Consider the following 25,212-nt stretch of genomic DNA (forward strand, 5'->3'; position numbering starts at 1 on the left):
AAAAGACAAAGGATCACGGAGCTGCCCTCAGAGCCTGGCAGTGAGGCTAGTCAGGGAATCTGGGGCTTGGCAAACATACTCTGGTTATTTTTCTTCCAGCAATACTCCAGAGACCAGGAGTGAAAAAAAGAGGTGGGGGACATGGAGCAACGATCATTGGTTTGGGAACTGACCTGTAGGTAGGTAGGTAAGGGGACAGAACTGAGTAGTTTAGGCTGGGTAAGGAGTCAGATAAAACCAAAACGGGTCCTAAGTCTTGAGACAAGAAAGGCAAGGTCATGGCAGAGGTGAGAGATAGGCGGCTGTGGTCAAAGACTGCAGCTCTGCATTATGGAAGTAGAGCTGTCTCTAGTGATTCAAGCTACAAAGTGTGCTCCCATGGGTGCTGCCTGAGGAATGGTGAAGTCAAAGGAAATTGGAGGGCCAGGTTGGTCACCTGTTATCCCTTTGGGAGGCTGAGGTCTGGAGATTGCTTGAGCCCAGGAGTTTGAGACCAACCTGGGCCAACATAGTGAGTGCCCATCTCTAGAAAATATTAGCCTGGTTGCTGGGAGCATTAACTCACGTCTGTAGTCCCAGAACTTTGGGAGGCTGAGGCAGGAGGATCACTTGAGCCCAGGAGTTTGACACGAGCCTGGGCAACAGAGAGAGGCCCCCGTCTCTACCAAAACAACAACAACAATATTTATTTAATAACTGGGTGCGGTGGTGTGCACCTGTAGTCCCAGCTACTCAGGAGGCTGAAGCCGGACAATCGCCACAGCTTGGGAGGTAGAGGCTGCAGTGAGCTGTTATTGTGCCACAGTACTCCAGCCTGGGCAACAAACGGAGACCTTGTCTAAAAGATAAATAAATAGATAAATAATTAATTAAAAATAAAACAAAGGACACTGGAATTGAGGAGCTTGGGTAATTGTGAGTTGATCAAATCAAATGGTAATTCACAGAAATGTTAATATTAAAAGAAGTCTAGTATAGAGGAAACAAAGGTAGGCTAGGATCTGGAGATCTGGCCTCTATTTGCCGTCCTACTTCAGCAACAAAAATTCGCTGCTTTGGGGAAGCCATGACCTTTCTCTGGGGTTGAACCAGAAGACTTCCCAGGACTCTTCCTGCTCCAAAAGATACGGCTTTTTAGGATAACAGCGAAGGACTGGCTGATGACGAGGACTCCTCCTGCAGATCTTCCTCTTTCAAGAAAGACGTCCGGAACCTTTCTGCATTGCTTTCTGCCCGGACGCGCGGAAGCGAAGGCCGGAAGTCCTTAGCCGGTAGCTTCCGGGTTTCCTGGGCTGCTACGATGGCGATGAGTTTCGAGTGGCCGTGGCAGTATCGCTTCCCACCCTTCTTTACGTGAGGCTCAGACCCCAAGAAGCCCCGCTGTGCCTCCCTCCCCTCCCCTGGACCGTGGGCTCAGCCCTGATGCTTCAAATGGGGAGGGGGAGAAAAGACCCGGCCGCCAACCCCCTCAGTCCCTTACTTTCTTCCCGAAACGCGTCCCGGGCAAGTGCTGCCTCTCGCCCTCTAATTCTGCGCCCCACTCCCTTCACCCGGCAGGTTACAACCGAATGTGGACACTCGGCAGAAGCAGCTGGCCGCCTGGTGCTCGCTGGTCCTGTCCTTCTGCCGCCTGCACAAACAGTCCAGCATGACGGTGATGGAAGCTCAGGAGAGCCCGCTCTTCAACAACGTCAAGCTACAGCGTATCCTCCCTCAGGCTCTTCCACAGCCCAAACTGATGTACTTCTGCGCTTTCCCACATGCCCAGACGCCCCCTACCCCGCCACCCCCACCAGCTCCCCTTTACCCATGGTAGGCAGATTCCTACCCAAACTGGGCTTAAGGAGTGAAAATGTGTAGCTGACATTTTACCCCCCAAATGCAGTACCAGACCCTCTTGTTCTTGGCAGTGATGACTGCTCAGATGTCATTAAGGTCTTAGAATTTCTGCCCTGAAGCCAAGTTCCAAGCTTTTTAACCTAAACCTTTTTGACTGTATCTTCCATCCTTTTCTGTGTGAGGCCCAGATTTGGGTAACTACCTTTAATTATTTTCTCTGCCCCTCTCCTGCCAGGAAGTAAGGGTCATTTGGTTTTGCTGCCTGATTCATCCCTAAAATATCTGTGGAGAAAGGCTGAAGGAAGGCAACAGACAGAGGGTGAGGAATGACAGTACCTTTCATTTTCTAAAGCTGTTTTTTTTTTTTTTTTTTTGGAGACAGGGTCTTGCTCTCTTGCTCAGGCTGGAATGCAGTGGCACAATCACATAAAGCTCCTTTTAATTGGAAGAGTTTCTCTTTACCTTCCTCCTTTGAATATCCAGGAAATGACAATTCATATCATGTTGGGAAATTGCACACATACGTGTGTGGGAGAGGAAGGGGCAGGTGTTTCTCAACATGGGACTGGCTCTGAGAATTTTTATCCTACCCGACTCATGTGTATGCCATTCCCTTAACCTTAAACCAGGAAAGCTTCCTGTGGAGTCGATCCAGATTGTATTAGAGGAACTGAGGAAGAAAGGTGGGTTCAGTTCCCCAGATTCCTTATTTTTCTTCCTAGTTGGATTTTCCTGAGGGCAAATTAGGATAACTCTTTTTCCCTTTAATAACTTTTTCTCTTTCCTGGCTTGAAGGCCAGAGTCTTCTGTAAAGTAGGCAGCCCAATTCCCAAGTCCTTTCTTCTTCTTTGTACACAAAATTGAAATCTCTGTGCCCTAAACCTGAAGAGCAGTGGAAGAAGGATGAGTACCTTGTAGATAATAATAGTAAAATAAATATTGAATCTCTCTGAAAGCTGAGTCTCTTCTACTCTGTCCCATCTTGGTATTTTATTTGCCTCTTTGTTTCTTTTTAGGTCATGATGCTTTTTTTTGCGGGGGGGAGATAGGGTCTCACTCTGTCACCCAGGCTGGAGTGCAGTGGCTCAGTCATATCTTACTGCAGCCTTGACTTCCTGGGCTCAGGTGATCCTGAGTAGCTGAGACCACAGGCATGTGTCACCACACACCTGACCAATTTTTTGTATTTTCTGTAGAGACAGGGTCTCGTTATGTTGCCCAGGTTAGTCTCAAACCTCTGGGCTCAAGTGATCCTCCCGCCTTGGCCTCCCGAAGTGCTGGGATTACTGGTGTAAGCCACTGCGCCTGGTTATGCTTTCATAAGTATCTGTTTTACAGGGAACCTCGAGTGGTTGGATAAGAGCAAGTCTAGCTTCCTGATCATGTGGCGGAGGCCAGAAGAATGGGGGAAACTCATCTATCAGTGGGTGAGATCATCCTGCTGCCAAGTGTTCAACAGTGACCCATGGCAAAGGATATTAGGGCCTAGCAGATACCTGGTGTCCCCAGATCCAGACTGAGCAAAATGGGAAGGGGGCAGAAAGAGGAAGTGTAGGCCTTCCAGGCAAACCTCTTTCAGTGACTCAATGCCTTTGGCTGTGTAGGACCTCCCTTTCTTTGCCTGTAGGAGGCCAGGGGCTATGTGAGGCCATATTTGGAGAATGCAGAACTGGGAACCCTGAGTGCTCTTGTTGGCTGGAGCCTCTGGCCACAGGAGATAAATGGGGAAAGGAAGGGAAAAAACCTGGGGCCCCTCCCCCACTTCACCCTTATGGGACTGTCCACAACATGAATGAGATATTCTGAACCAGTGTGGGTGTGGGGACAGAATACCCTTCCTCCTAAACCACCAGCCCCAAACATTCCCAAGGAAGAGAAGAGGGTAAGAAGCATCAACATTCTAAATATAACAAATACACAGCATCCATTCTTGAACAGGAAAACAACCAGAATGAGAGGTCGAGGTCACTCCTCAGACACGTGAAGACCTGTGGTTTAGTGGTTCCAAATGAGTGTGTACACATGTAAATATAGCACTTGTAGGGTTTATGGTTTTTAGGCCACTCTGCAGAGGTGACAGTGAGTCTTCGTTTGGGAATAGGTATCATTCCTGGATCAGAGGGGTGGAGCTGATGAATTTACTGTCTCCCAGGAGATTCTTGGTTCTAATTCACTCCTCATTCTCTGTGTTCACAGGTTTCCAGGAGTGGCCAGAACAACTCCGTCTTTACCCTGTATGAACTAACTAACGGGGAAGACACAGAGGATGAGGGTAATGCCTTTCCCTTCCCACCCACAGTTCATTTTTTTTGTTGTTGTTTTGTTTTGTTTTGTTTTTGTTTTTGTTTTTTCTGATATGGAGTCTTGCTCTGTCACCCAGGCTGCAGTGCAATGGTGCAATCTTGACTCACTGCAACCTCCGCCTCCTGGGTTCAAGCGATTCTCCTGCCTTAGCTTCCCGAGTAGCTGGGATTACAGGTGCACGCCGCCACGCCTGGCTAATTTTTTGTATTTTTTTTTTTTTTTTTTTTTTCAGACGGGGTCTCGCTCTGTCGCCCAGGCTGGAGTGCAGTGGCCGGATCTCAGCTCACTGCAAGCTCCGCCTCCCGGGTTCACGCCATTCTCCTGCCTCAGCCTCCCGAGTAGCTGGGACTACAGGCGCCCGCCACCTCGCCCGGCTAGTTTTTTGTATTTTTTTAGTAGAGACGGGGTTTCACCGTGTCAGCCAGGATGGTCTCGATCTCCTGACCTCGTGATCCGCCCGTCTCGGCCTCCCAAAGTGCTGGGATTACAGGCTTGAGCCACCGCGCCCGGCCAATTTTTTGTATTTTTAATAGAGTTGGGGTTTCATCATGTTGGCCAGGTTGGTCTTGAACTCCTAACCTCTTGATCCGCCTGCCTTGGCCTCCCAAAGTGCTGGGATTAGAGGCGTGAGCCACCGTGCCCCGCCGGTTTTTTTTTTTTTTTTCTTTTTGAGACAGAGTCACTCTGTCACCCAGACTGGAGTGCAGTGGCACAGTCTCTGCTCACTGCAACCTCCGCCCCCAAGGTTCAAGCAATTCTAAGTTCTTAACCCACGTCCGAGGATTCCATAAGCCACCTGAATTCACATGCAAAAAATCCCAAATTTTATTTTTGTGGATGCATGTGCATTTTTCTAGGGATAGATATTATAAGATTTCCGAGGGCATCTATGACCCATGAAAAGTTAAGAATTTCACTTTTCAGCTGGGCACAGTGGCTCGTGCCTGTAATCCTAGCACTTTGGGAGGCTAAGGCAGGAGGATTTCTTGAGACCAGGAGTTTGAGACTAGCCTGGGCAGCATATGGAGATCCTTTCTCTACAAAAAATTTAAAAATCAGCTGGGCATGGTGGTGTGCACCAGTAGTCTCAGCTACTCAGAAGGGTTAGGTGGGAGGATTGCTTGAGCCCAGGAGGTCAAGGCTGCAGTGAGCTGTGATCACACCACTGCACTCCAGCCTGGGCAACAGAGAGAGACCCTATCTTAAAGAGTAACAGTAGGCTGGGCGCAGTGGCTTACGCCTGTAATCCCAGCACTTTGGGAGGCTGAGGCGGGTGGATCACCTGAGGTCAGGAGTTCCAGACCAGCCTGGCCAACATAGTGAAACGCCGTCTCTACTAAAAATACAAAAATTAGCCGGGCATGGTGGTACATGCTTGTAATCCAAGCTACTTGGGACACTGCAGCAGGAGGATCACTTGAACCCGAAGGCAGAGGTTGCAGTGAGCCGAGATTGTACCACTACACTCCAGCCTGGATGACAGAGTGAGACTCCATCTCAGAAAATAATAATAATAATAAAAAAGTATTATAAATAAACTTTCTTCATTCAGCATCTGCTATAGATGCTGAATGAGGAACAAGGGCAGGGGATTAAGCTTGAAATCTCATTCCTTGCTGACTCAGGCTCTCTTCCACCTTTTATTCTTATAGAAGACTCAAGATTTGTGGGTGTCAGCTGAAGAGATTGGGCAACACCCCCAGCCCATTTAAATAATTTGGTTTCCGGCCAGGCAAGGATTTGTATAGTGTTTGATTTTTACATAGTGTAAATACTCTTGTTCTTTTTCTCTGACTCCATATTCTGATCCTCTGGATCACCACAAGTTTCGATCTTAGCTGGGATCATAGGGGATGTCTCCCCTTTCTGCCAGGCCCTGGTTGTCCTAGCAGAGTTTACAGCTCTTGGCTGTTCCCCTTCCTGCCCTGCAGGTCTCTGCTTGCTACTCCCACCATCACCCCATGATTTCAGCACTGTAGCCTTGCCCAGCCCACTACTCAGGCTGGGCAAAGTTGGAGGCTTCCTCAGAAAGCAAGTTCCCTGACTTAGCTGAGCCCCCGCAAGGGGTGAGGTAAGCAAGCCTGTCAGGGCTTGTGTGCTGCCTCCCACATCTCCCTGCAGTATCTTACCATATCTCCACATACTCAGCTAACCATTGGCTCCCAATTTTTTTTTTTTTTTTTTTTTGAGACGGAGTCTTGCTCTGTCGCCCAGGCTGGAGTGCAGTTGCGCGATCTTGGCTCACTGCAACCTCCACTTCCCGGGTTCAAGTGATTCTCCTGCCTCAGCCTCCTGAGCAGCTGGGATTACAGGTGACTGCCACCATGCCCGGCTAATTTTTTGTATTTTTAGTAGAGACAGGGTTTCTCCATGTTGGCCAGGCTGGTCTAGAACTCCTGATCTCAACCCCTGACCCCCCCCCCCCCCCGCCTCAGCTTCCCAAAGTTCTGGGATTACAGGCGTCAGCCACCGCCCCTGGCCTGTGCTCCCAGCTTTTAACTAGAAAAAGGGCAGATATCAGTGCTAGAGTTTAACAGTCTCCTGGCCAGGAGTAGTGGCTATATTCTTTGTGTTAGGATAGATCCTCTAGGGTCAGTGTCTAGTGACAATGGCTCCGATCTCCCTAGGCCTGATTTTCACGGCCCCTTTGTGGCCCTAAAGCAGATGGTGTCATTCTTGAGCATCAGACACAAATGGGAGGTGTGGGAGAGGTTGAGTCTAAGAGGAGAACCAGGAAGGGGGAAATAAGCACAAACTCATTTCATGCTGATTCAGGCTTTCTTCCACCCCTTAATACTAAGGAGTGCCTGGGAAGTGTGGGTAGCAGCTGCAGCAGTATAGATGGCATATGCATACCCTGCCTCTGGGAGGTCTCAGCTTCCAGCCAGACCACTCTCCTCAGAGGCCTTGGGCCCCAGGAGCTGATTGTCTCTGACTGCCCATCTCTCCCTGTTCAGAGTTCCATGGGCTGGATGAGGCCACTCTACTGCGGGCTCTGCAGGCCCTACAGCAGGAACACAAGGCCGAGATCATCACCGTCAGCGATGGCCGAGGCGTCAAGTTCTTCTAGCAGGGACCTGTCTCCCTTTACTTCTTACCTCCCACCTTTCCAGGGCTTTCAAAAGGAGACAGACCCAGTGTCCCCCAAGGACTGGATCTGTGACTCCACCAGGCTCAAAAGGGCTCCAGTCCTGAAGGCTGGGACCTGGGGATGGGTTTCTCATACCCCATATGTCTGTCCCTTGGATAGGGTGAGGCTGAAGCACCAAGGAGGAAAGATGTGCTTCTTGTTGCCCTACCTCCTTTCCATCCTAGACTGTCCTTGAGCCAGGGTCTATAAACCTGATACTTTATATGTGTTCACACATGTAAGTACATACACACATGCACCTGCAGCACATGCTTCTGTCTCCTCCTCCTCCCACCCCTTTAGCTGCTGTTGCCTCCCTTCTCAGGCTGGTGCTGGATCCTTCCCAGGGGATGGGGGAAGCCCTGGCTGCAGGCAGCCTTCCAGGCAATATGAAGATAGGAGGCCCACGGGCCTGGCAGTGAGAGGTGTGGCTCGACCCGATTTATGATATTAAAATCTCAACTCCCACTGCCTGCCTCTTAAATTACTGCAGTACTGGAATGGGGATGGGGAGGGCTGTGAAGTGTTGCCACCTGAGTAAATCCCAGCCTGGGAGAGGGGAGAGAAAAGAAAGCTTATGACTTTTGTAGAAGAAAAGGTCCTCCAGGGCTCTGCGGGCTCCAGTGAGCCTGTGGTTTTACATCTGCTGGGTGGGCTGTGTGGAGGAGTGCTGATGGAACACAGCTTGGGGACAGACTGCTTTCTCTCTGAATTGGAGTCACTTAAGGGCTCCCCCTTCCCTCACCGTCTCCCCCATGGAAGTCCTGAGCTACTCTGAAGCCCCTCCCTCCATCCATCTGGTCTGGGTGGGGTAACTGTGGCCAAGGGGAGCTGAGGGGGTAAGCCGGATGTGGACTTTGGTTTATTGGAGACTTTGGCAAACAGAAAGGGAGGAAGGAGAGCCCACATTGCAAAAACAGCCACTCTGGCCAGGACTAGGCTGCGGCCAAGGTGGCCTGGAGGGGATGGATGACCGGGCAGTTTGGGGGATGGACTTATCCTGGGGAGCACACACCCATTCCCTATGCAGACCAGAGGGACAACAACGTCAGACCTTTCCACTGTCCTTTCTGTATGTTCGGCCTGGGGCTACTCCGGACAGTTAGGAGGGGGTGGTGCTGCCTTATCTGGGGTGTGCAGGCCGGTGGTAGCCTGCCCCTAAGTAATCCCCCACTAGGATCCGAGTGTCTTCCTCTCCTGCACTCCCCCGCGCACAAACAGGTTTGTGCACTCTTAGTGCGGGAGGACGCACCGCGGTCTCCCACTCAGTTCTGGCCTCAGAGTGAGACTGCGGCCGGGGGCTCGGGAAACAGGGGGACGCGGCTGGGCGGGGCGGCGACTAAGGTTAGGGGCTGCTCGCGGGGAGCCGCTCGGAGGGGCGGCCGTGGGGGGCAAGGGCGGGCCGCGGGGCGGGGTCAGGGGCGGGGCGGGGTCAGGGGCGGGGCCGGGCCGAGCCGGGGGCTGGGGCCCCAGCCGCTCAGCCGGAGCTCTGCGCGCCCAGCGGGTCTGCCTGTCAGACCGCCTCGTCTCCGGCCGTCTGGTTTTCTACCCTTCGGCGCCTTGCTCTTCCTCATGTTGGCACCCCCGGCCACGGAGGCCACCGTCCCCATGTCCCAGACTGAGGCCGACCTGGCGCTGCGGCCCCCACCGCCTCTTGCCACCGCGGGGCAGCCCCGACTCGGGCCCCCTCCTCGCCGAGCGCGCCGCTTCTCCGGGAAGGCTGAGCCTCGGCCGCGCTCTTCTCGTGTCAGCCGCCGTAGCTCAGTCGACTTGGGGCTGCTGAGCTCTTGGTCCCTTCCACCCTCACCCGCTCCGGAACCCCCCGATCCTCCGGACTCCTCTGGTCCTGGCCCCGCAAGGAGCCCACCGCCTAGCTCCAAAGAAACCTCCGAGGGCACGTGGACCAAGGGAGCCCCTGTGAAGGCTGCAGAAGACTCCGCGCGTCCCGAGCTTCCGGACTCTGCAGTGGACCCGGGGTCCAGGGAGCCGCTGAGGGTCCCTGAAGCTGTGGCCCTAGAGCGGCGGCGGGAGCAGGAAGAAAAGGAGGACATGGAGACCCAGGCTGTGGCAACGTCCCCCGATGGCCGATACCTCAAGTTTGACATCGAGATTGGACGTGGCTCCTTCAAGACGGTGTATCGAGGGCTAGACACCGACACCACAGTGGAGGTGGCCTGGTGTGAGCTGCAGGTGCGGCTGGGAGCCCCCTCGGTGGCACCTTGGGATGGGACTCTGGAGGTCTTAGGATGAGAGACAGAGGGTGGGGGAGACAGCATCAAGGGAAGGATATATTTTTCCAAATGTCTATAGACACCTCTGCTGTCTTTGCCCTGAATGATCTGGCTGACTCTGGGCTGCAGAAGGAGAGACTGAGGCAGGTGGTGTCTGGTGACTCTTCCATGGGTATGAACATTCTCACTTTAAAGTCTTCATACTCAACCCTGAGAGGTGGAAGATAGGATGGGAAGTTGGGCAGGGGATCCAGTTCAGGTCAGTTTCCTGCTGGTGGGTACCCACAATCCCTTCCTCTCCCCTAAGTCCTGAGATCCTCAGTTATGACCCTGGTCCTCTTGATCCCCTCACTCCTCCCTGTCCCCACCTGTTTGCAGACCAGGAGGCTGGGATGTGGGAAGCCAGGAGCTGGGCAAGAGTCCTCTCCAACTCTAAAAGATTTAGGGCAGTTGTGGCGGAATGGGGCCCCCTAGTCCCTTCTGGAGCAGTCAGACTTCTGGACTTCACAGCTGCGAGGAGGGGGACATAGGGAGCTCCAGCTCTGGAGTGAGTCCAGTTCTGCTCCTCATCCCACTGCCTACCTGTGCTCTCCCTTCCCTCCCATATCTAAAGGCACTAAGCCCATGGGCTTTAGAAAGACCTTCCTCCCATCGCTCCCATGCTACATATGGGTTAGGAGAACCCAGTCAACTTGGGGCCCGAAGCTTCGGATTCAGATTGGGGGACAGAGCCTAGGGGAAGGGTCCCTCTCCAGCCCTGGCACAGGGCTCGCCCCTTGCGCCTGCCAGTGCCGCGCCCCAGGCTCTGGGCCAGGCCAGGAGAGGCAGCCAAACTGGGGGGTGAGGGGAGGGAGAGGAGCTGGGGCGGGACAACTATGGGGGTGGGCGGCCTCTTGGCACCTAGTTCTGGATCTTTTCTTTCCTTCTCAGTACCAACCTCCATATCCCTCCTGCCTTCTGTCTGGATCTAGCAGTTCCCAGTTTCTGGGGCCAACCCCCTTGCCGGCCCCAATTCCCTGCCCGCAGTCTCCTGCTGCCCGCCTGCTGCCTGCTCACTGCCAGCCCCCGGGTGCCCCCTCCCGCCCCATGGCCGGCCTGGGCAGCCACAAAGGCACTATTGAGCTCAGGACTCCGGGACCGGGCTGCATAAAGGAGCTTGTGTCCAGCAGGGGGTCTAGGGGGCTGCCCCAGGCCCAGGTTGGGTGTGTCCTTGGATCAGCTTACGTGGGGGACTGTTGGAGAGTTCAGGGTCTGCAGCCCACTGGGCGAGTGATCCCACTAATCCCACCCCATCTGTGGGCTCCAACCCTTACTTCTTCCCCCAACCCCACTCCAGGTGTTCCTTTCTGTGGGGGTCCTGGGCCTGACATGACACCCGTCCCCCATCCCACAGACTCGGAAACTATCTAGAGCTGAGCGGCAGCGCTTCTCAGAGGAGGTGGAGATGCTCAAGGGGCTGCAGCACCCCAACATCGTCCGCTTCTACGATTCGTGGAAGTCAGTGCTGAGGGGCCAGGTTTGCATCGTGTTGGTCACCGAACTCATGACCTCGGGCACACTTAAGACGTGAGCTCTGCGCATGAGTGGGTGGGGAGAGGGAGACTGGGATGTGTGCCCACTGCTTCCTGAACTCCCAGGTTCCTCAAACTCTCTAATATCCAGGTGTAAAACCAGGTTCATCATCTCCCTCTCACCCAGCCTTTGCCTCGGTGAGTGGCAATGTCCACCCAGCACTCCAGTCAAAAACTTGGGTGTCTCCCCAGACTCCCCTCTCTCCACTCTGCCCCCTCATCAGTCTGTCCCCAAGTCTTTCCTTAACCTCTCCCCACCTGGCTTTCACTGCTTCATCCATGCCACCACCTCAATGCCATCTCGCTGATCTGGAGCCCTACAGCAGCCTCCTGAAGGGCCTTCCCAAACTCTGCCACCCTCTAAGCGATCCTATCTTCCTGCAGCCTGGAGGATCTTTCCCAGTCGAAAATCTGAACTGTCACTCCCCTCCTTAAAACCCCTTCAAAGTTTCCCATGGCCTTGGAATAAAGCCCACACAGGCTCACCTGTTCACAGACGCCTTGGGATACAGCCTCATTTTTAGCCTAAGTTCCAATCACACCAAATTCCTGGCACCTCGTCCCACCCTGCCTTGTCACTGGCTTTTTCCGTGCCTTTGAGCATAGTGTCCTGTCTGCCTGGGAAGTCTCCATCCCTTCCCCCTTTCACCTTTGAGCTCCTACTCATCATTCAAGATGCAACACAAAAGTATTTCCTCTCCGAAGCCCTCCCTCATGCTTGGGGCAGTTAGTCATCCCTTCCTGCGCTTCCACAGCACCTTGGCTGCGGCCCTATCAATTTACTTCCCAACCGGTTTGGTAACGTCATGTCTATCCACCACACCCCCTGACTCAGTTTCTCCCTGTGGCCAGGCAGACATAGACTAGGAGAATGCTGGCAGAAGATGCGGAGGCGGCAGCAGGGTGCTGCAGGGGGGAACTTCCCAGTGAGGGGACTCCTCCCCATTGGCCGTGTCCCCCACCAGGACCCTTGCTATGTGCCCTCCCCCAGGTACCTGAGGCGGTTCCGGGAGATGAAGCCGCGAGTCCTTCAGCGCTGGAGCCGCCAAATCCTGCGGGGACTTCATTTCCTACACTCCCGGGTTCCTCCCATCCTGCACCGGGATCTCAAGTGCGACAATGTCTTTATCACGGGCCCTACTGGCTCCGTCAAAATCGGGGACCTGGGCCTGGCCACGCTCAAGCGCGCCTCGTTTGCCAAGAGTGTCATCGGTGCGTCTCTCCAGGAGGGTCCATGCCATTCCTTCCTCCCCCACCTCAGAAGAGAACCTGGGTACTCCCTCCCCTCAGCAAGGGCCTTCAAGGTCCACGGAACTACCAGATGACAGGGGAGCTGAGGAGACCTATGGCATCCCTTCTCAACCCCACTGTGGGCCGGGGTCACTTGCACTCGCAGGGTTGCCTGGGGCTACCTAGCCCAATGGGAAGGACAAGGCCAGAGTGCCCAGCAACCTGATCCCTGCTGTTGACCCTATAGGGACCCCGGAATTCATGGCCCCCGAGATGTACGAGGAAAAATACGATGAGGCCGTGGACGTGTACGCGTTCGGCATGTGCATGCTGGAGATGGCCACCTCTGAGTACCCGTACTCCGAGTGCCAGAATGCCGCGCAAATCTACCGCAAGGTCACTTCGGTGAGAGGGATGGGGCTGGCGGGAAAGGCAATTCCAGGGCCACTTCCCATTTTCCTGCCCCGGCCAGCCCGCAGTCAATGCCCTTTGCCTGCACGAAAACAGGCTAGACAGAGTCGCCTTGGTGAACACAGGATATTGAATGCACACGCACCCCCTCCAGTACACGCTATTTAGAATAATATCTGTGGTGCTCCCAAGAGTTCACAAATGATTTCGCATCCCATCTCTCATCCAATCCTTCCAGCTGCCCTGTGAGGTGAGCGGGGCAAATGTTCCACCCTGCGATTTACAGATGAACAAACAGCGGGAGACTTGTTCAAGGTCACACTGTAAATACTTGGCGGGGAGTGAGATTTGAAATCACATCTTCCAGTGGCAGTCAGGCTTTTGCAACTGCACGCGTAGCTGCCTAAGGCGGGAGTGGAGTAAGGGGTGGGGGAGTGTCAAGCCGAGAGCTGGGGATCAAAGCACCGGAGGTGTCATGCAACCCCTTCCCCCAGGGCAGAAAGCCGAACAGCTTCTACAAGGTGAAGATACCCGAGGTGAAGGAGATCATTGAAGGCTGCATCCGCACGGATAAGAACGAGAGGTGGGGGTGAAAGGGCAGAGCATGGGTAGAGTAGGGCCGCGGGCCGCGGCGGGCTGGGCTAACCCCTTGCGTCACCCTCAGGTTCACCATCCAGGACCTCCTGGCCCACGCCTTCTTCCGCGAGGAGCGCGGTGTGCACGTGGAACTAGCGGAGGAGGACGACGGCGAGAAGCCGGGCCTCAAGCTCTGGTTGCGCATGGAGGACGCGCGGCGTGGGGGGCGCCCACGGGACAACCAGGCTATCGAGTTCCTGTTCCAACTGGGCCGGGACGCGGCTGAGGAGGTGGCACAGGAGATGGTGAGCGGAGGACAGACTGTGCTGCCAGTGGACGTGTAAAGGGCATTGACCCGAGGAGATAGTACAACAGGGATGGGGCGCAGGAGGCGTGGCAGCGATGGGGGCGGGGCACCTTACTCCTCTTAGAATCTCCTGCAGCGTCTCCCTACCTCTCCAGCCCTAACTTACCTGCACCCACACCCAGTTTTCCTTTACAGAGGGAGCCCTGGGTCCTCCAGCATCCCTGCTTTACCTCCAGCTGATCTGTTCTTCCTGGAATGCCCTTCTTGCCAATTTATCTTTTCCTTCTTTCCTCCCTCCCCCTTGTTCTTTTTCTTTTTCTTCCAATATGATCAGAACCATCGATTTCGGGAAGCCATCCCCTCTGGAGTCAAACTTAAATGCTTCTTTCCACTTCAGCAAGTTCTCTGTTACAGCACTCCCCACTATCGGTCCTGTCTTAGACCTGAATAAGTTCCTATCTTTCTTCTCCACTAGACTATAAACTCCCTGAGGGCAGAGACTGTGTTTATTGATTCTTCTATCCCTGGCAGTGCTTGGCACATAGTAAGAGCTCATTAATAGTCCACATCTGTACATGGCTTAAAGCACTTTCACATGCATTTGATCTTTGCTACCCATCCTGCATAGGGGGCAGTTTTATCTCAACTTGTTGATAAGGAAATGGAAATTTAGAGAGGTTGAATACCTTGGCCAGTGCCCCAAGTAGGTAAGTGGAAGAGCTGGATTGAAACTGAGGTGGTTCAGATTTTAAATCAGGTTACCCTTCCCCACCTCCTTTACTCACTCAGCAAAGCTTGTGGCTAAAAGGAAAGAGGAGGTGATGAATGGAAGCTGGTAGAAGGGGAGAGGCATAAGATGCAAGGGCAGACGCCTGGGGACTGGCTTAGGAAGTCCTGAAGGGAGTATGAGATTCTTTTGGGGGAGTAATGGAGTCTCACTCTGTCATCCAGGCTGGAGTGCACTGGCACTATCTCAGCTCATTGCAACCTTCGCCTCCTGGGTTCAAGCAGTTCTCCTGCCTTAGCCTCCTGAGCAGCTGGGATTACAGGCACCAGCCACAATGCCCAGCTAATTTTTGTACTTTTTAGTAGAGACGGGGTTTCACCATGTTGGCCAGGCTGGTCTCGAACTCCTGACCTCAAGTGATCCACCTGTCTTGGCCTCCCAAATTGCTGGGATTATAGGTGTGAACCACCGTGCCCGGCTGAGTATGGGATTCTTAATACAGACATGACCGTTGCAAGGGTGGAGACCACCTACAGTGGGACAAGAACCTGAGAATGTGTTAGAAATTTAGAGCAGGTCTCCATATCATGGCCCAACCTGACCTGAGATCCAATCTTGATCCATTGCTGACAAGGGATTCTTGGCCTTGGTACTGTTGGCATCTTTGTTTCAGGGACTGCCCTGTACATTGTAGGATATTGAGAAAAACCCCTGGCTTCTACTCACTAGATTCAGTAGCATCTACCTTTGAGTTGTGGCAACTAAAAATGTCTCTAGATATTGCCAAACATCTCTTCTTCCCATTGGAAACCACTGACTTACTGTATAACTATGAACTGGTCAATTCATTACTCTCTAAAATGGAATGGTAAGGTTTATCCCACAAGGTTGTTTGGAGGATCTAATGATGATAATGTAAGGAGCTGCCAGTTAGCAGACATAGTGGGTCATCAGTAAGTGTTGGTTTCCTTCCTCTCGTATCCCGGAGTTCCCAAGAAGGTGTCCTGATGGATCTTTGAGAGGGGGTCCCAAGCTGTGTTCCTCATCCCCCACCCCAACTCCAGGTAGCTCTGGGCTTGGTCTGTGAAGCCGATTACCAGCCAGTGGCCCGTGCAGTACGTGAACGGGTTGCCGCCATCCAGCGAAAGCGTGAGAAGCTGCGTAAAGCAAGGGAATTGGAGGCACTCCCACCAGAGCCAGGACCTCCACCAGCAACTGTGCCCATGGCTCCTGGTCCCCCTAGTGCTTTCCCCCCTGAACCTGAGGAGCCAGAGGCAGACCAGCACCAGCCCTTCCTTTTCCGCCACGCCAGCTACTCATCTACCACCTGTAAGTCACCCTGATCTTGAGACATAGGTCCCAGAACACCTTGGACTCTGCCCCAAACCCAGAAATTCACCCCCACCGCAGTCACTTACCCTGCCTTCCACCTCTAGCCATGAAGCTCCCTCCAGGAAGGAACTCTCCCACAGCTCCAGGCCCCTCCTTGCTTAGGCAGGACCCCTCCTCTGCCACTATTCCCTTTCATTTCCCCTTTTCTTGATCCTCTCCCTCCCCAACCAGCGGATTGCGAGACTGATGGCTACCTCAGCTCCTCCGGCTTCCTGGATGCCTCAGACCCTGCCCTTCAGCCCCCTGGGGGGGTGCCATCTAGCCCAGCTGAGTCCCATCTCTGCCTGCCTTCGGTGAGAGGGGGTTGCATGGGGGACTCCCAGCCATTCCAAGCCTATGACCTATCTCCCTCCCTGTGAAACCCAATCTCATGATCCAGCCCTATGTCCCTGGAAATCTACCATTCTTGTCCTCCTTTTCCCTAATTCCATCTCCCTAATATCCTCCCAGCATCCTTGACACCATCTCCCTAGATTGCAACAGTTATCTTCCCCTGACCTCGTGAACCCTTATCCTGTTTCAGGCTTTTGCCCTATCCATTCCACGTTCTGGCCCTGGAAGTGACTTTTCCCCTGGGGACAGGTATGTTCTAGTACAAGTTGGGGTGCCAGGGTGAGACACTTGGGACACTAGGGTCTCAATGTCTGCTCTGACAGTCATTCTATCTCCTTTCTCTTTACCAGCTATGCCTCAGATGCAGCTTCAGGCCTTAGCGATGTGGGAGAAGGGATGGGACAAATGAGGAGACCCCCAGGGAGGAATCTCCGGCGCAGACCCCGATCCCGGCTGCGGGTCACTAGTGTAAGGATGGAGTACAGGAGATAGAGAGTAACCTACAGGGCCAGGAGGGGAGTGTCAGGGGAAAGCCGGGGGGGTCACCCAGAAAAGGGGAGAAGCAGTGTGTGACTGGTACTTAAGAGGCGACTAGACTTTAGGGGTGGGATCTACTTATCTCCAAGTCCATTGTGGCTGCTGTCACTTGGCTGGGTTAGGGTGGAGACACAGCATGATGACAGAGGGCTTGACTTCCTCCCCTCTGCTGACTTTGAATCTGAAGGTCTCAGACCAGAATGACAGAGTGGTTGAGTGCCAGCTACAGACCCATAACAGCAAGATGGTGACCTTCCGATTTGATCTGGATGGGGACAGCCCGGAAGAGATTGCAGCTGCCATGGTGAGGGGGAGAGAGATGAGGACAGAGTATTTGGATCTGGAACAAGAGTCTCCTTCCGGATGTCCGCTGGGGCTGAAACCCACTGATCCGACAGCAAGGGTTTTTAAATCTCTGGTTGACACTTAGCACAGTGACACTGAAGACGTCTCAGCCCTTGTTTTGTGGGGAGATTTCTCTTTATCCAGTGAGGTTTGGCTTCTCAGCTGGAGGAATCTGAGATTCACGTTGACCGGGTACACACAAGTGCTATGTGTAAGTGCCTGGTAGACGTGCAATACTGTGGCTGTAGGTGAAGGACGGACTGGGCAGCAGAGGCAATGGGCTTACCCAGGACCTTGGCAGATGGGCGAGAAAGGCCGTGAAGGGTGGAAAGGCTGTGAAGGGTGTCCCTATGCAGGGACAGCATAAGCAAAGGCATTCCAAGTAGAGAGTGACTTGGAATATGGGGCTGGGAGGGCTTCATGAGGGAATCACTATCATTAGAAGTAAAGATTCCTACAGGAGAGTTGCGGGGAGTGAAGCTGGGTAGGTAAAGTGGGTCCAGATTATAGAATAGACAATGTTAAGAGTTAGGCAGAGGCCAGGTGCAGTGGCTCACGCCTGTAATCCCAGCACTTTGGGAAGCTGAGGTGGGCGAATCACCCAAGGTCAGGAGTTCAAGACCAGCTTGGCCAACATGGTGAAACCCCATTTCTACTAAAAAATACAAAAATTAGCCGGGCCTGGTGGCGTATGCCTGTAGTCCCAGCTGCTCGGGAGGCTAAAGCAGGAGAATTGCTTGAACCCGGGAGGCGGAGGTTGCAGTGAGCCGAGATCACGCCATTGTACTCCAGCCTGGGTGACAAGAGTGAGATTCTGTCTAAAAATAAATAAATAGGCAGAGTGGGCTGGTTCCAGTGGCTCACACCTGTAATCCCAGCACTCTGGGAGGATGAAGTAGGAGGATTGCTTGAACCCAGGAGTTCAAGACCACCCTGGGAAATATAATGAGACCCTATCTATACAAAAAATTTTAAAAATTAGCCATGTGTGGTGGCACATACCTGTCATCCCAACTACCTGGGAGGCTGAGGTGGGAGGATCACTTGAGCCTGGGAGGTCAAGGCTGCCGTGAGCTGTGATCATGCCACTGCACTCCAGCCTGGGAGACAGAGTGAACTTTGTCTCAAAAAATAAAAATAAAAATAAAAAAAAAGGCAGAGTGTAACATGGTGACAGTAGGCTTTGTGAAGACCATCTGCCATAGGATATGGAAGGGGGTTAGGGGAAGGGAGGGAAAATACCTGGGAGGTAGACCCAGGAAACCACCTGTGGACAAAGGAGAGAGTAGCTTATGGGAGGGAAGAAGAGAAAGGGTGAATCTGAGGGTTGTTTCGGGAAAATAAGTTACTCTGTAATCCAGTAACCTATTGACGTAGTACAGAACATAGTACATAGTAGATGCTCAATAAATATTTGCTGAGTTGATATGATAGGGAGTTAGGGAGAAGGGATGTCAAGGACAACTTGTAGGCCACCAAAGGAGAGTAGGAGAGTAGGTGACCAAAGGAGAGAGGAAGTTAGAAATTAAAGAATTTTTTTAAGAGGTCATGATGAGCTTGAGTGAAGAAGGGACAGCCAAGACAAGATCCTCCATAGCTGAGGGATATGGGTCAGGCAGGGCTGGAGAGAGGTGGATGGAGGAGTGGTCAGTACAGAGTTGAGAGTGAAGGGAGATGAGCCTGCAAAGCCAGAGACACAGAGGGTTGCAGAGTGTGTTTCAGCGCATACCACCAGTTCTGGAGTGGGAAGCGGCAGGGTAGGTCATGGAAGGACACAGAGATGAAGCCACAGAGGTAGGAGGAAGTTAGTCAAAACTGAGTGAGGAGAGAGTTTCAAGGAGGTGGCATAGGGTGAATCCTCAGGCAAGACCACACTGCCTTTTGTTAGGAGATCTTTGTGGGAGACCAGTTTCAGTGGAGTGGAGGTGGTGGATGCCAGCCCCTGGGGTGAAGGAGGGAAAGGAATGGGAGAAACGCCAGGTATTAGGAGCCCTCTCTAAAGCATCTCCTCCATCATGTCATTCACCTTGTGTCTAGGACAAAGACACAATATCACCTGGCACACAAGGCTCATCACCTTCCATCAAACCACTTGACCCTTTCAGAGTCTTCCCTCCAGCCACACGGGTTTCAAAACAGGCCTCTGGAGAGGTTGGGTGCCTTCCTGCCTCTGCCTCCACCTGCTTCAGGGGCTCTCTCTCTTAGAGCCTTCTGTATTGGGCTTTCAAGCCCCCTCTGATTCTGCACAGCCAAAGTGACCCCACCCCATGCATCCAGAGTCCTTTGCCCTCTTTTCTCTCCTTACCCAGTCCTCCCTCCACTCCTCTGCAGCAGGGTTCTCCTGAGACTTGGATCTGATCTGTTGATTTTCACCCGAAATTATTTAGTGGCTACTTGTAGTTGTAGAGTAAGGTTCAAATTCCAAAGCCTTTAAAATTCACAGCACACTCAGCTACACTTGAGTCCTCACTATTTTAAGAACAGGCCATGCCAGGCGTGGTGGCTTACGCCTGTAATCCCAGCTACTCACAAGGCTGAGGCAGGAGAATCACTTGAACCCGGGAGGTGAAGGTTGCGGTGAGCCGAGATCACACCATTGCACTCTAGCCTGGGCAACAACAGTGAAACTCTGTCTCAAAAAAAAAAAAGAAAAAAGAAAAGAAAAAAGAAAGAAAAAAAGATTGAATAGGCCAGGCGTTGTGGCTCATGCTTGTAATCCCAGTACTTTTGGGAGGCCAAGGCAGGTGGATCACTTGAGGTCAGGAGTTCGAGACCAGCCTGGCCAACATAGTGAAGCCCTGTCTCTACTAAAAATATAGAAATTAGCTGGGCGTGGTGGCAGGCGCCTGTAGTCCCAGCTACTCGAGAGGCTGACGCAGGAGAATATCTTGAACCCAGGAGGTGAGGTTACAGTGAGCCGAGATCATGCCACTGCATTCCAGCCTGGGTAATAGAGCAAGGCTCAGTCTCAATAAATAAATAAATAAATAAATAAATAAAATAATAATAATGTACCATGCCTTGCATGCTTCAAAGCTACTACACTGTTCTCTCTGCCTAGACTGCTCTTCTCTTGCTGGTGAACAGCCTGGAATGGAGGAAGGGATCGCTTTCATATAATACCTAAGTTCAAACTTCAGCTCTGTTATTTACTAATCCAATGAACTTGGGCAAGTTTCTTAACCTCTGTAAACTTCAGTTGCATATAAGTAAAATGCAGATGATAGTATTTGTTTTGCAAAGATGTTCTGATGTGATACAATGTAATGTAGAAGTGTCCACACGTGGTAGGTCCTCAATAGAGGTTGCTTTTCTCATCTGTCAATGTTCAGCTCCAAAGACTTACTCTGTGAAAGTGTCCCAGCTTCCCCCCATCCCCAGTGTGGTATTCTGCCTTTGGAATAGCATTTTTAAAAATTGTGATTAAAAAACATAAATGTAAAATTGACCACCGTAACCATTTTTAAGTGCGCAGTTCAGCAATGTTAAGTATATTCACATTGCTGTGAAACAGATCTCCAGGGGTTTTCTTTCCTTGCAAATCTGAAACTCTATACCCATTAAACAACTCTGCCTTTCCACCCCCCTACACCCGCAACCCTGGAACAGCATTTCTATCTATATCTCACTTGTAAGTGCCTTACCTATTACAGGCTGCCTTGCAGTAGGTTTAATTATGTATTTATGTATCTCCTCCACTAAGTTTTGGGCTTTGTTAAGACTAGGACCTTGTTTCATGCTTCCCTGTATTCCCACAGTACCCAGCACAATGCCTGCACATAGTAGGTGCTCAATAGGTATTCATGGATTTCAATGTGACATTTGCCATTGATTGCCTTATTTTGACTTAACTTTGTGGGATGGGTGTATGTGGGCCTGTGTGTTATACTTTATAAACCCTATGGGGCAGAAATTGTGTCCAAAAGCATGTGAGGCGGCAGTGAAGATAACTCAGGCTCTGGCTTTAGGTAGATGTGGGTTTAAATCCGGTGACCTTAGGCAGACGGAACTTAACCTCTTTGAGCATTGGTTATCTTAATTCTACCACAGTGATATTAATATGGGCCCCAGGAAGTTAGTGGTGTTAAATGTGATAATATATGCAAAGCAGCTGGCATATATATGCATCCTATGAATGTTAGCACCTTTCCTTCTAGGCTTATTTCTCCTTACACCACACAGTGCCTGGAACACAATAGGCATTTACTTGTTTTAGGTTGGTGGTTGGCAGAAGCAGTAGTGTGAAGGGTGGATTTTTTATTTTTATTTTTTTTGAGACGGGAGTCTTGCTCAGTCGCCAGGCTGGAGTGTGGTGGTGTGATCTTGGCTCACTGCAACCACCGTTTCCCAGGTTCAGGTGATTCTCCCATCTCAGCCACCCGAGTAGCTGGTATTACAGGCCCCAACATCATGCCCGGCTAATTTTTGTATTTTAGTAGAGATGGGGTATCACTATGTTGGCCAGGCTAGTCTTGAACTCCTGACCTCAGGTGATCTACCCGCCTCGGCCTCCCAAAGTGCTAGGATTACAGGCGAGCCACCATACCTGGCCTGATTTTTAAAGATGAGAAGCAGGGGGAGAGGGATGAGAGAGATAACAAGCTCTCCCTCCCCATCCTATTGACCCTCGCCAGGTGTATAACGAGTTCATTCTGCCCTCGGAGCGAGATGGATTTCTCAGACGGATTCGGGAGATTATCCAGCGAGTGGAGACCCTGTTGAAGAGAGACACTGGCCCCATGGAGGCTGCTGAAGACACCCTAAGCCCCCAGGTCAGACCCCTCTGGACACTTCCAGGGGAAATGGACTCTCTGCTCCAGGGTTCATTACTCTCTGCCTTCAGCGGTCCCCTTGGATCTCACTCCTCTTCATCTCTGGGACCCTAAAACAGTGGCTCTTACCCCATTTGAGAATATGATGAAAGCCATCGCCTCTTGTTCTGGAAAACTTGTTCAATACATACTTTTCTTTTAACTCATTATTTTGAAATAATTTCAGACTTGTGGAGAGAAGTTGCAAGAATTGTATAAAGAACCCCTGAATACCCTTTGCCCAGATTTGCCAGTTGTTAGTGTTTTGCCACCTTAGCATCATCATCTCTCTTCTTCTCCCCTCTGTATGTGTGCATACATACTATATTTTTCGGAACCACTTGAGAGTGAGTTGCAGACATCATGCCCTTTTACCTCTATACATTTCAGCACATATGCTTCTGAATCCCTTGAAACTCATGTAGACTCCTAGAGGTTTATGGGTCCTAGCTTAGGAACCCCAGTCTGACACCTTCCATCTCAGACTGCTCTTCCCCACTGTGACTGTGGACTCCTTTCTCTGCCTCAGGAGGAGCCAGCACCATTACCTGCCCTGCCCATCCCCCTCCCAGACCCATCCAATGGTATGTACTGATTCTGTCCTTGCTCATCCCAACCCTTGGGGTTGCTCCTGGGAAGGGCACAGGGCATGTGGGACCGTGGTCTCAACACACCCTCCTTCCTAGCAGAGCTCCAGAGCAGCAACTCCCTGGAGCACAGGACCTGGGCAGCCTTCTCCACCTCCTCATCTTCTCCTGGAACTCCTTTGTCTCCTGGAAACCCATTTTCCCCTGGAACCCCCATTTCCCCAGGTCCCATCTTCCCCATCGCTTCTCCCCCATGTCATCCCAGCCCTTCCCCATTCTCCCCCATTTCTTCCCAGGTCTCCTCAAATCCCTCTCCACACCCCACCAGCTCTCCACTTCCATTCTCCTCCAGCACACCTGAGTTTCCAGTCCCACTCTCTCAGTTTCCCCGGAGTTCTCTCCCCATGACTTCTCCACCTACATTCTCTCCCACTTGTTCTCAGGTCACTCTTAGTCCCCCTTTCTTTCCTCCATGCCCCTCCACTTCTTCCCTCCCCTCCACCACAGCAGCCCCTCTCCTCTCTCTGGCTAGTGCATTCTCACTGGCTGTGATGACTGTGGCCCAGTCCCTGCTGTCCCCCTCGCCCGGGCTCCTTTCCCAATCTCCTCCAGCCCCTCCTAGTCCCCTCCCTAGCCTGCCCCTTCCCCCTCCCCTTGCTCCTGGTGGCCAGGAGAGTCCTTCACCCCACACAGCTGAGGTGGAGAATGAGGTGAGTAGAAAACCAAGAGGGATGATTAGGGAGACTCCACTCTGCACTATTCCCTTCTCATGGCCCCACACTTTCTAGGCCTCGCCACCTCCTGCTCAGCCTCTCCCAGGGGAAGCCAGGCTGGCGCCCATTTCTGAAGGTGAGGCCTCTGACCACTGACCTTCCCCTGCCATTATCCCTACTCATTGTCTCTCCTGTCACTGCTCTCCTTTCCTCATGCCTTCTTCCTCGTCGCCCTACAGAGGGAAAGCCGCAGCTTGTTGGGCGTTTCCAAGTGACTTCATCCAAGGAACCAGCTGAGCCTCTTCCCCTGCAGCCAACATCCCCCACTCTCTCCGGTTCTCCAAAACCTTCAACCCCTCAGCTTACTTCAGAGAGCTCAGACACAGAGGACAGTGCTGGAGCCGGGCCAGAGACCAGGGAAGCTCTGGCTGAGAGCGACCGTGCAGCTGAGGGTCTGGGGGCTGGAGTTGAGGAGGAAGGAGATGATGGGAAGGAACCCCAAGTTGGGGGCAACCCCCCACCCCTGAGCCATCCCAGCCCAGTGTGGATGAACTACTCCTACAACAGCCTGTGTCTGAGCAGCGAGGAGTCAGAAAGCAGTGGGGAAGATGAGGAGTTCTGGGCTGAGCTGCAGAGTCTTCGGCAGAAGTGAGTCTGGGGAGGATGGAGGAGCGAGAGGTGAACCTGGGAGAGCATGGTGTGTGGCTAGCCCTTTCATGCCCTCCGTGCATCCTCAGGCACTTGTCAGAGGTGGAAACACTACAGACACTACAGAAAAAAGAAATTGAAGATTTGTACAGCCGGCTGGGGAAGCAGCCCCCACCGGGTATTGTGGCCCCAGCTGCTATGCTGTCCAGCCGCCAGCGCCGCCTCTCCAAGGGCAGCTTCCCCACCTCCCGCCGCAACAGCCTACAGCGCTCTGAGCCCCCAGGCCCTGGTGAGACTGCAGTCACCCAGCTTCCATCTTTTCCCTGAGACCCCTTCCTGTCTACTGTTTTTTTCCAGGTCCTGGGGGTCTGCCCCAGGGGAATAGACCCCCTCTCCCCACCTCCCCTTTCCTCACTTAGTGCTCTCCCTCCCCCATCCTGCTCCCAGGCATCATGCGAAGGAACTCCCTGAGTGGCAGCAGCACCGGCTCCCAGGAGCAGCGGGCAAGCAAGGGGGTGACATTCGCCGGGGATGTTGGCAGGATGGTGAGGGCGGGCCCAAGGGAGGGAGAGCCCAGGGAATCAGGGAATGGTACCTGGCTGCAGCTTTGCCATCCTCCCGCCTTGGAGGTTTCTTCATCACTTTTTCTTTTCCCTCCAGTGAATTCAGAACAGAAGCCATGTATCTCCCCCACACCAGAGCCCACCATGGAGCTTCTGTTCTCAGAATCTGAGGCTTTTCTGACCAACACAACTGAGCAAGGAAGATCCCAGCACTGAAGGGGTAGAAGGCCGGGGGGCATGGAGAGTGCAGCTCCATTATAGTGAAGAGCCAAACATATGTGAACTGTTTGCTGTGTGGAGGTGTTAGTCCTGCAGCCTACCATCTTCATCTCTAGCCCCTCTCCCCTGCCAAGAGTCAACCACTAAGCAATCCCACCCAAGCCCAGATGCTTCTAGAGGGGCCCACTCCCAGCTGGGAGAGTGTAGGTGATATGCTCACACCACATTAGCAGCAACCAATAAAAATGCTGGAAACAAGGATGCTGTGAATCCATATGCCATGCCTTAGGAATTGGGGAGCAAAGCCTTGTGGGGTGAGGTAGGGGAGGATTTAAAAGGGACTTTTCTTTTCGCAGTGGGAGGCAGCGGTGGAAGCTGCCCAGCCCTCTGGCTTCCTACCATCAGTTAATGAGGAAACTGCAAGGTCAGTGATCCACTTGACTAAGTTAGGATCCCCTCTAGACCCCACCCTAGACCTGTACAGGCAGGTACAAGGGAAAGTTAAAAGAATGAAGACTGCTTGTCTTTCACCCTTCATCCACCTCTCTCTCCCTCTCCCTCTCCCTCTGGGGATGGGAAAAGCAGTAGAGTTACAGTATGTTCTTGTGGGTAGAGGACAGAAGAGTGACCTTCCTTCCCCTAAGACGTGGGTTCAGTCTCAAACCACCCAGTGATCTCTCCCTTAAATCAGGTGGAAAGATCTCATGGAAAAAGTAATTCTAGTTAAACATTTACAGC

The 25,212-nt window shown here is 52.6% G+C and overlaps 2 protein-coding genes across 3 annotated transcripts; both read left to right on the forward strand.

The window, feature by feature from the left end:
- The first annotated feature begins 1,266 nt into the window (after nucleotides 1-1,266).
- VPS25 (vacuolar protein sorting 25 homolog) lies at nucleotides 1,267-7,742 on the forward strand. The gene is made up of 6 exons (XM_025362275.1): nucleotides 1,267-1,353; nucleotides 1,558-1,703; nucleotides 2,469-2,522; nucleotides 3,178-3,266; nucleotides 4,036-4,111; nucleotides 7,101-7,742. The coding sequence occupies exons 1-6, from the start codon at nucleotides 1,301-1,303 to the stop codon at nucleotides 7,211-7,213; spliced, it is 531 nt and encodes a 176-aa protein (XP_025218060.1). The 5' UTR covers nucleotides 1,267-1,300; the 3' UTR covers nucleotides 7,214-7,742.
- Nucleotides 7,743-8,777: 1,035 nt separating this feature from the next.
- WNK4 (WNK lysine deficient protein kinase 4) lies at nucleotides 8,778-24,733 on the forward strand. 2 transcript variants are annotated; one of them, XM_025361969.1, is made up of 19 exons: nucleotides 8,784-9,463; nucleotides 10,898-11,070; nucleotides 12,067-12,287; nucleotides 12,553-12,710; nucleotides 13,211-13,299; nucleotides 13,381-13,597; nucleotides 15,391-15,655; nucleotides 15,890-16,011; nucleotides 16,242-16,300; nucleotides 16,402-16,519; nucleotides 16,776-16,892; nucleotides 21,568-21,705; nucleotides 22,274-22,328; nucleotides 22,431-23,041; nucleotides 23,120-23,180; nucleotides 23,284-23,692; nucleotides 23,782-23,981; nucleotides 24,140-24,237; nucleotides 24,353-24,733. In XM_025361969.1, the coding sequence occupies exons 1-19, from the start codon at nucleotides 8,846-8,848 to the stop codon at nucleotides 24,353-24,355; spliced, it is 3,732 nt and encodes a 1,243-aa protein (XP_025217754.1). In that variant the 5' UTR covers nucleotides 8,784-8,845; the 3' UTR covers nucleotides 24,356-24,733. The 2 variants fall into 2 exon arrangements, with proteins under 2 accessions (XP_025217755.1, XP_025217754.1); XM_025361970.1 differs by lacking the exon at nucleotides 13,211-13,299 and having other exon boundaries at nucleotides 8,778-9,463.
- The last annotated feature ends 479 nt before the right edge of the window (nucleotides 24,734-25,212 follow it).

Source organism: Theropithecus gelada, chromosome 16 (genome assembly GCF_003255815.1).
Source record: "Theropithecus gelada isolate Dixy chromosome 16, Tgel_1.0, whole genome shotgun sequence".
In the NCBI taxonomy this organism is placed as follows: domain Eukaryota; kingdom Metazoa; phylum Chordata; class Mammalia; order Primates; family Cercopithecidae; genus Theropithecus; species Theropithecus gelada.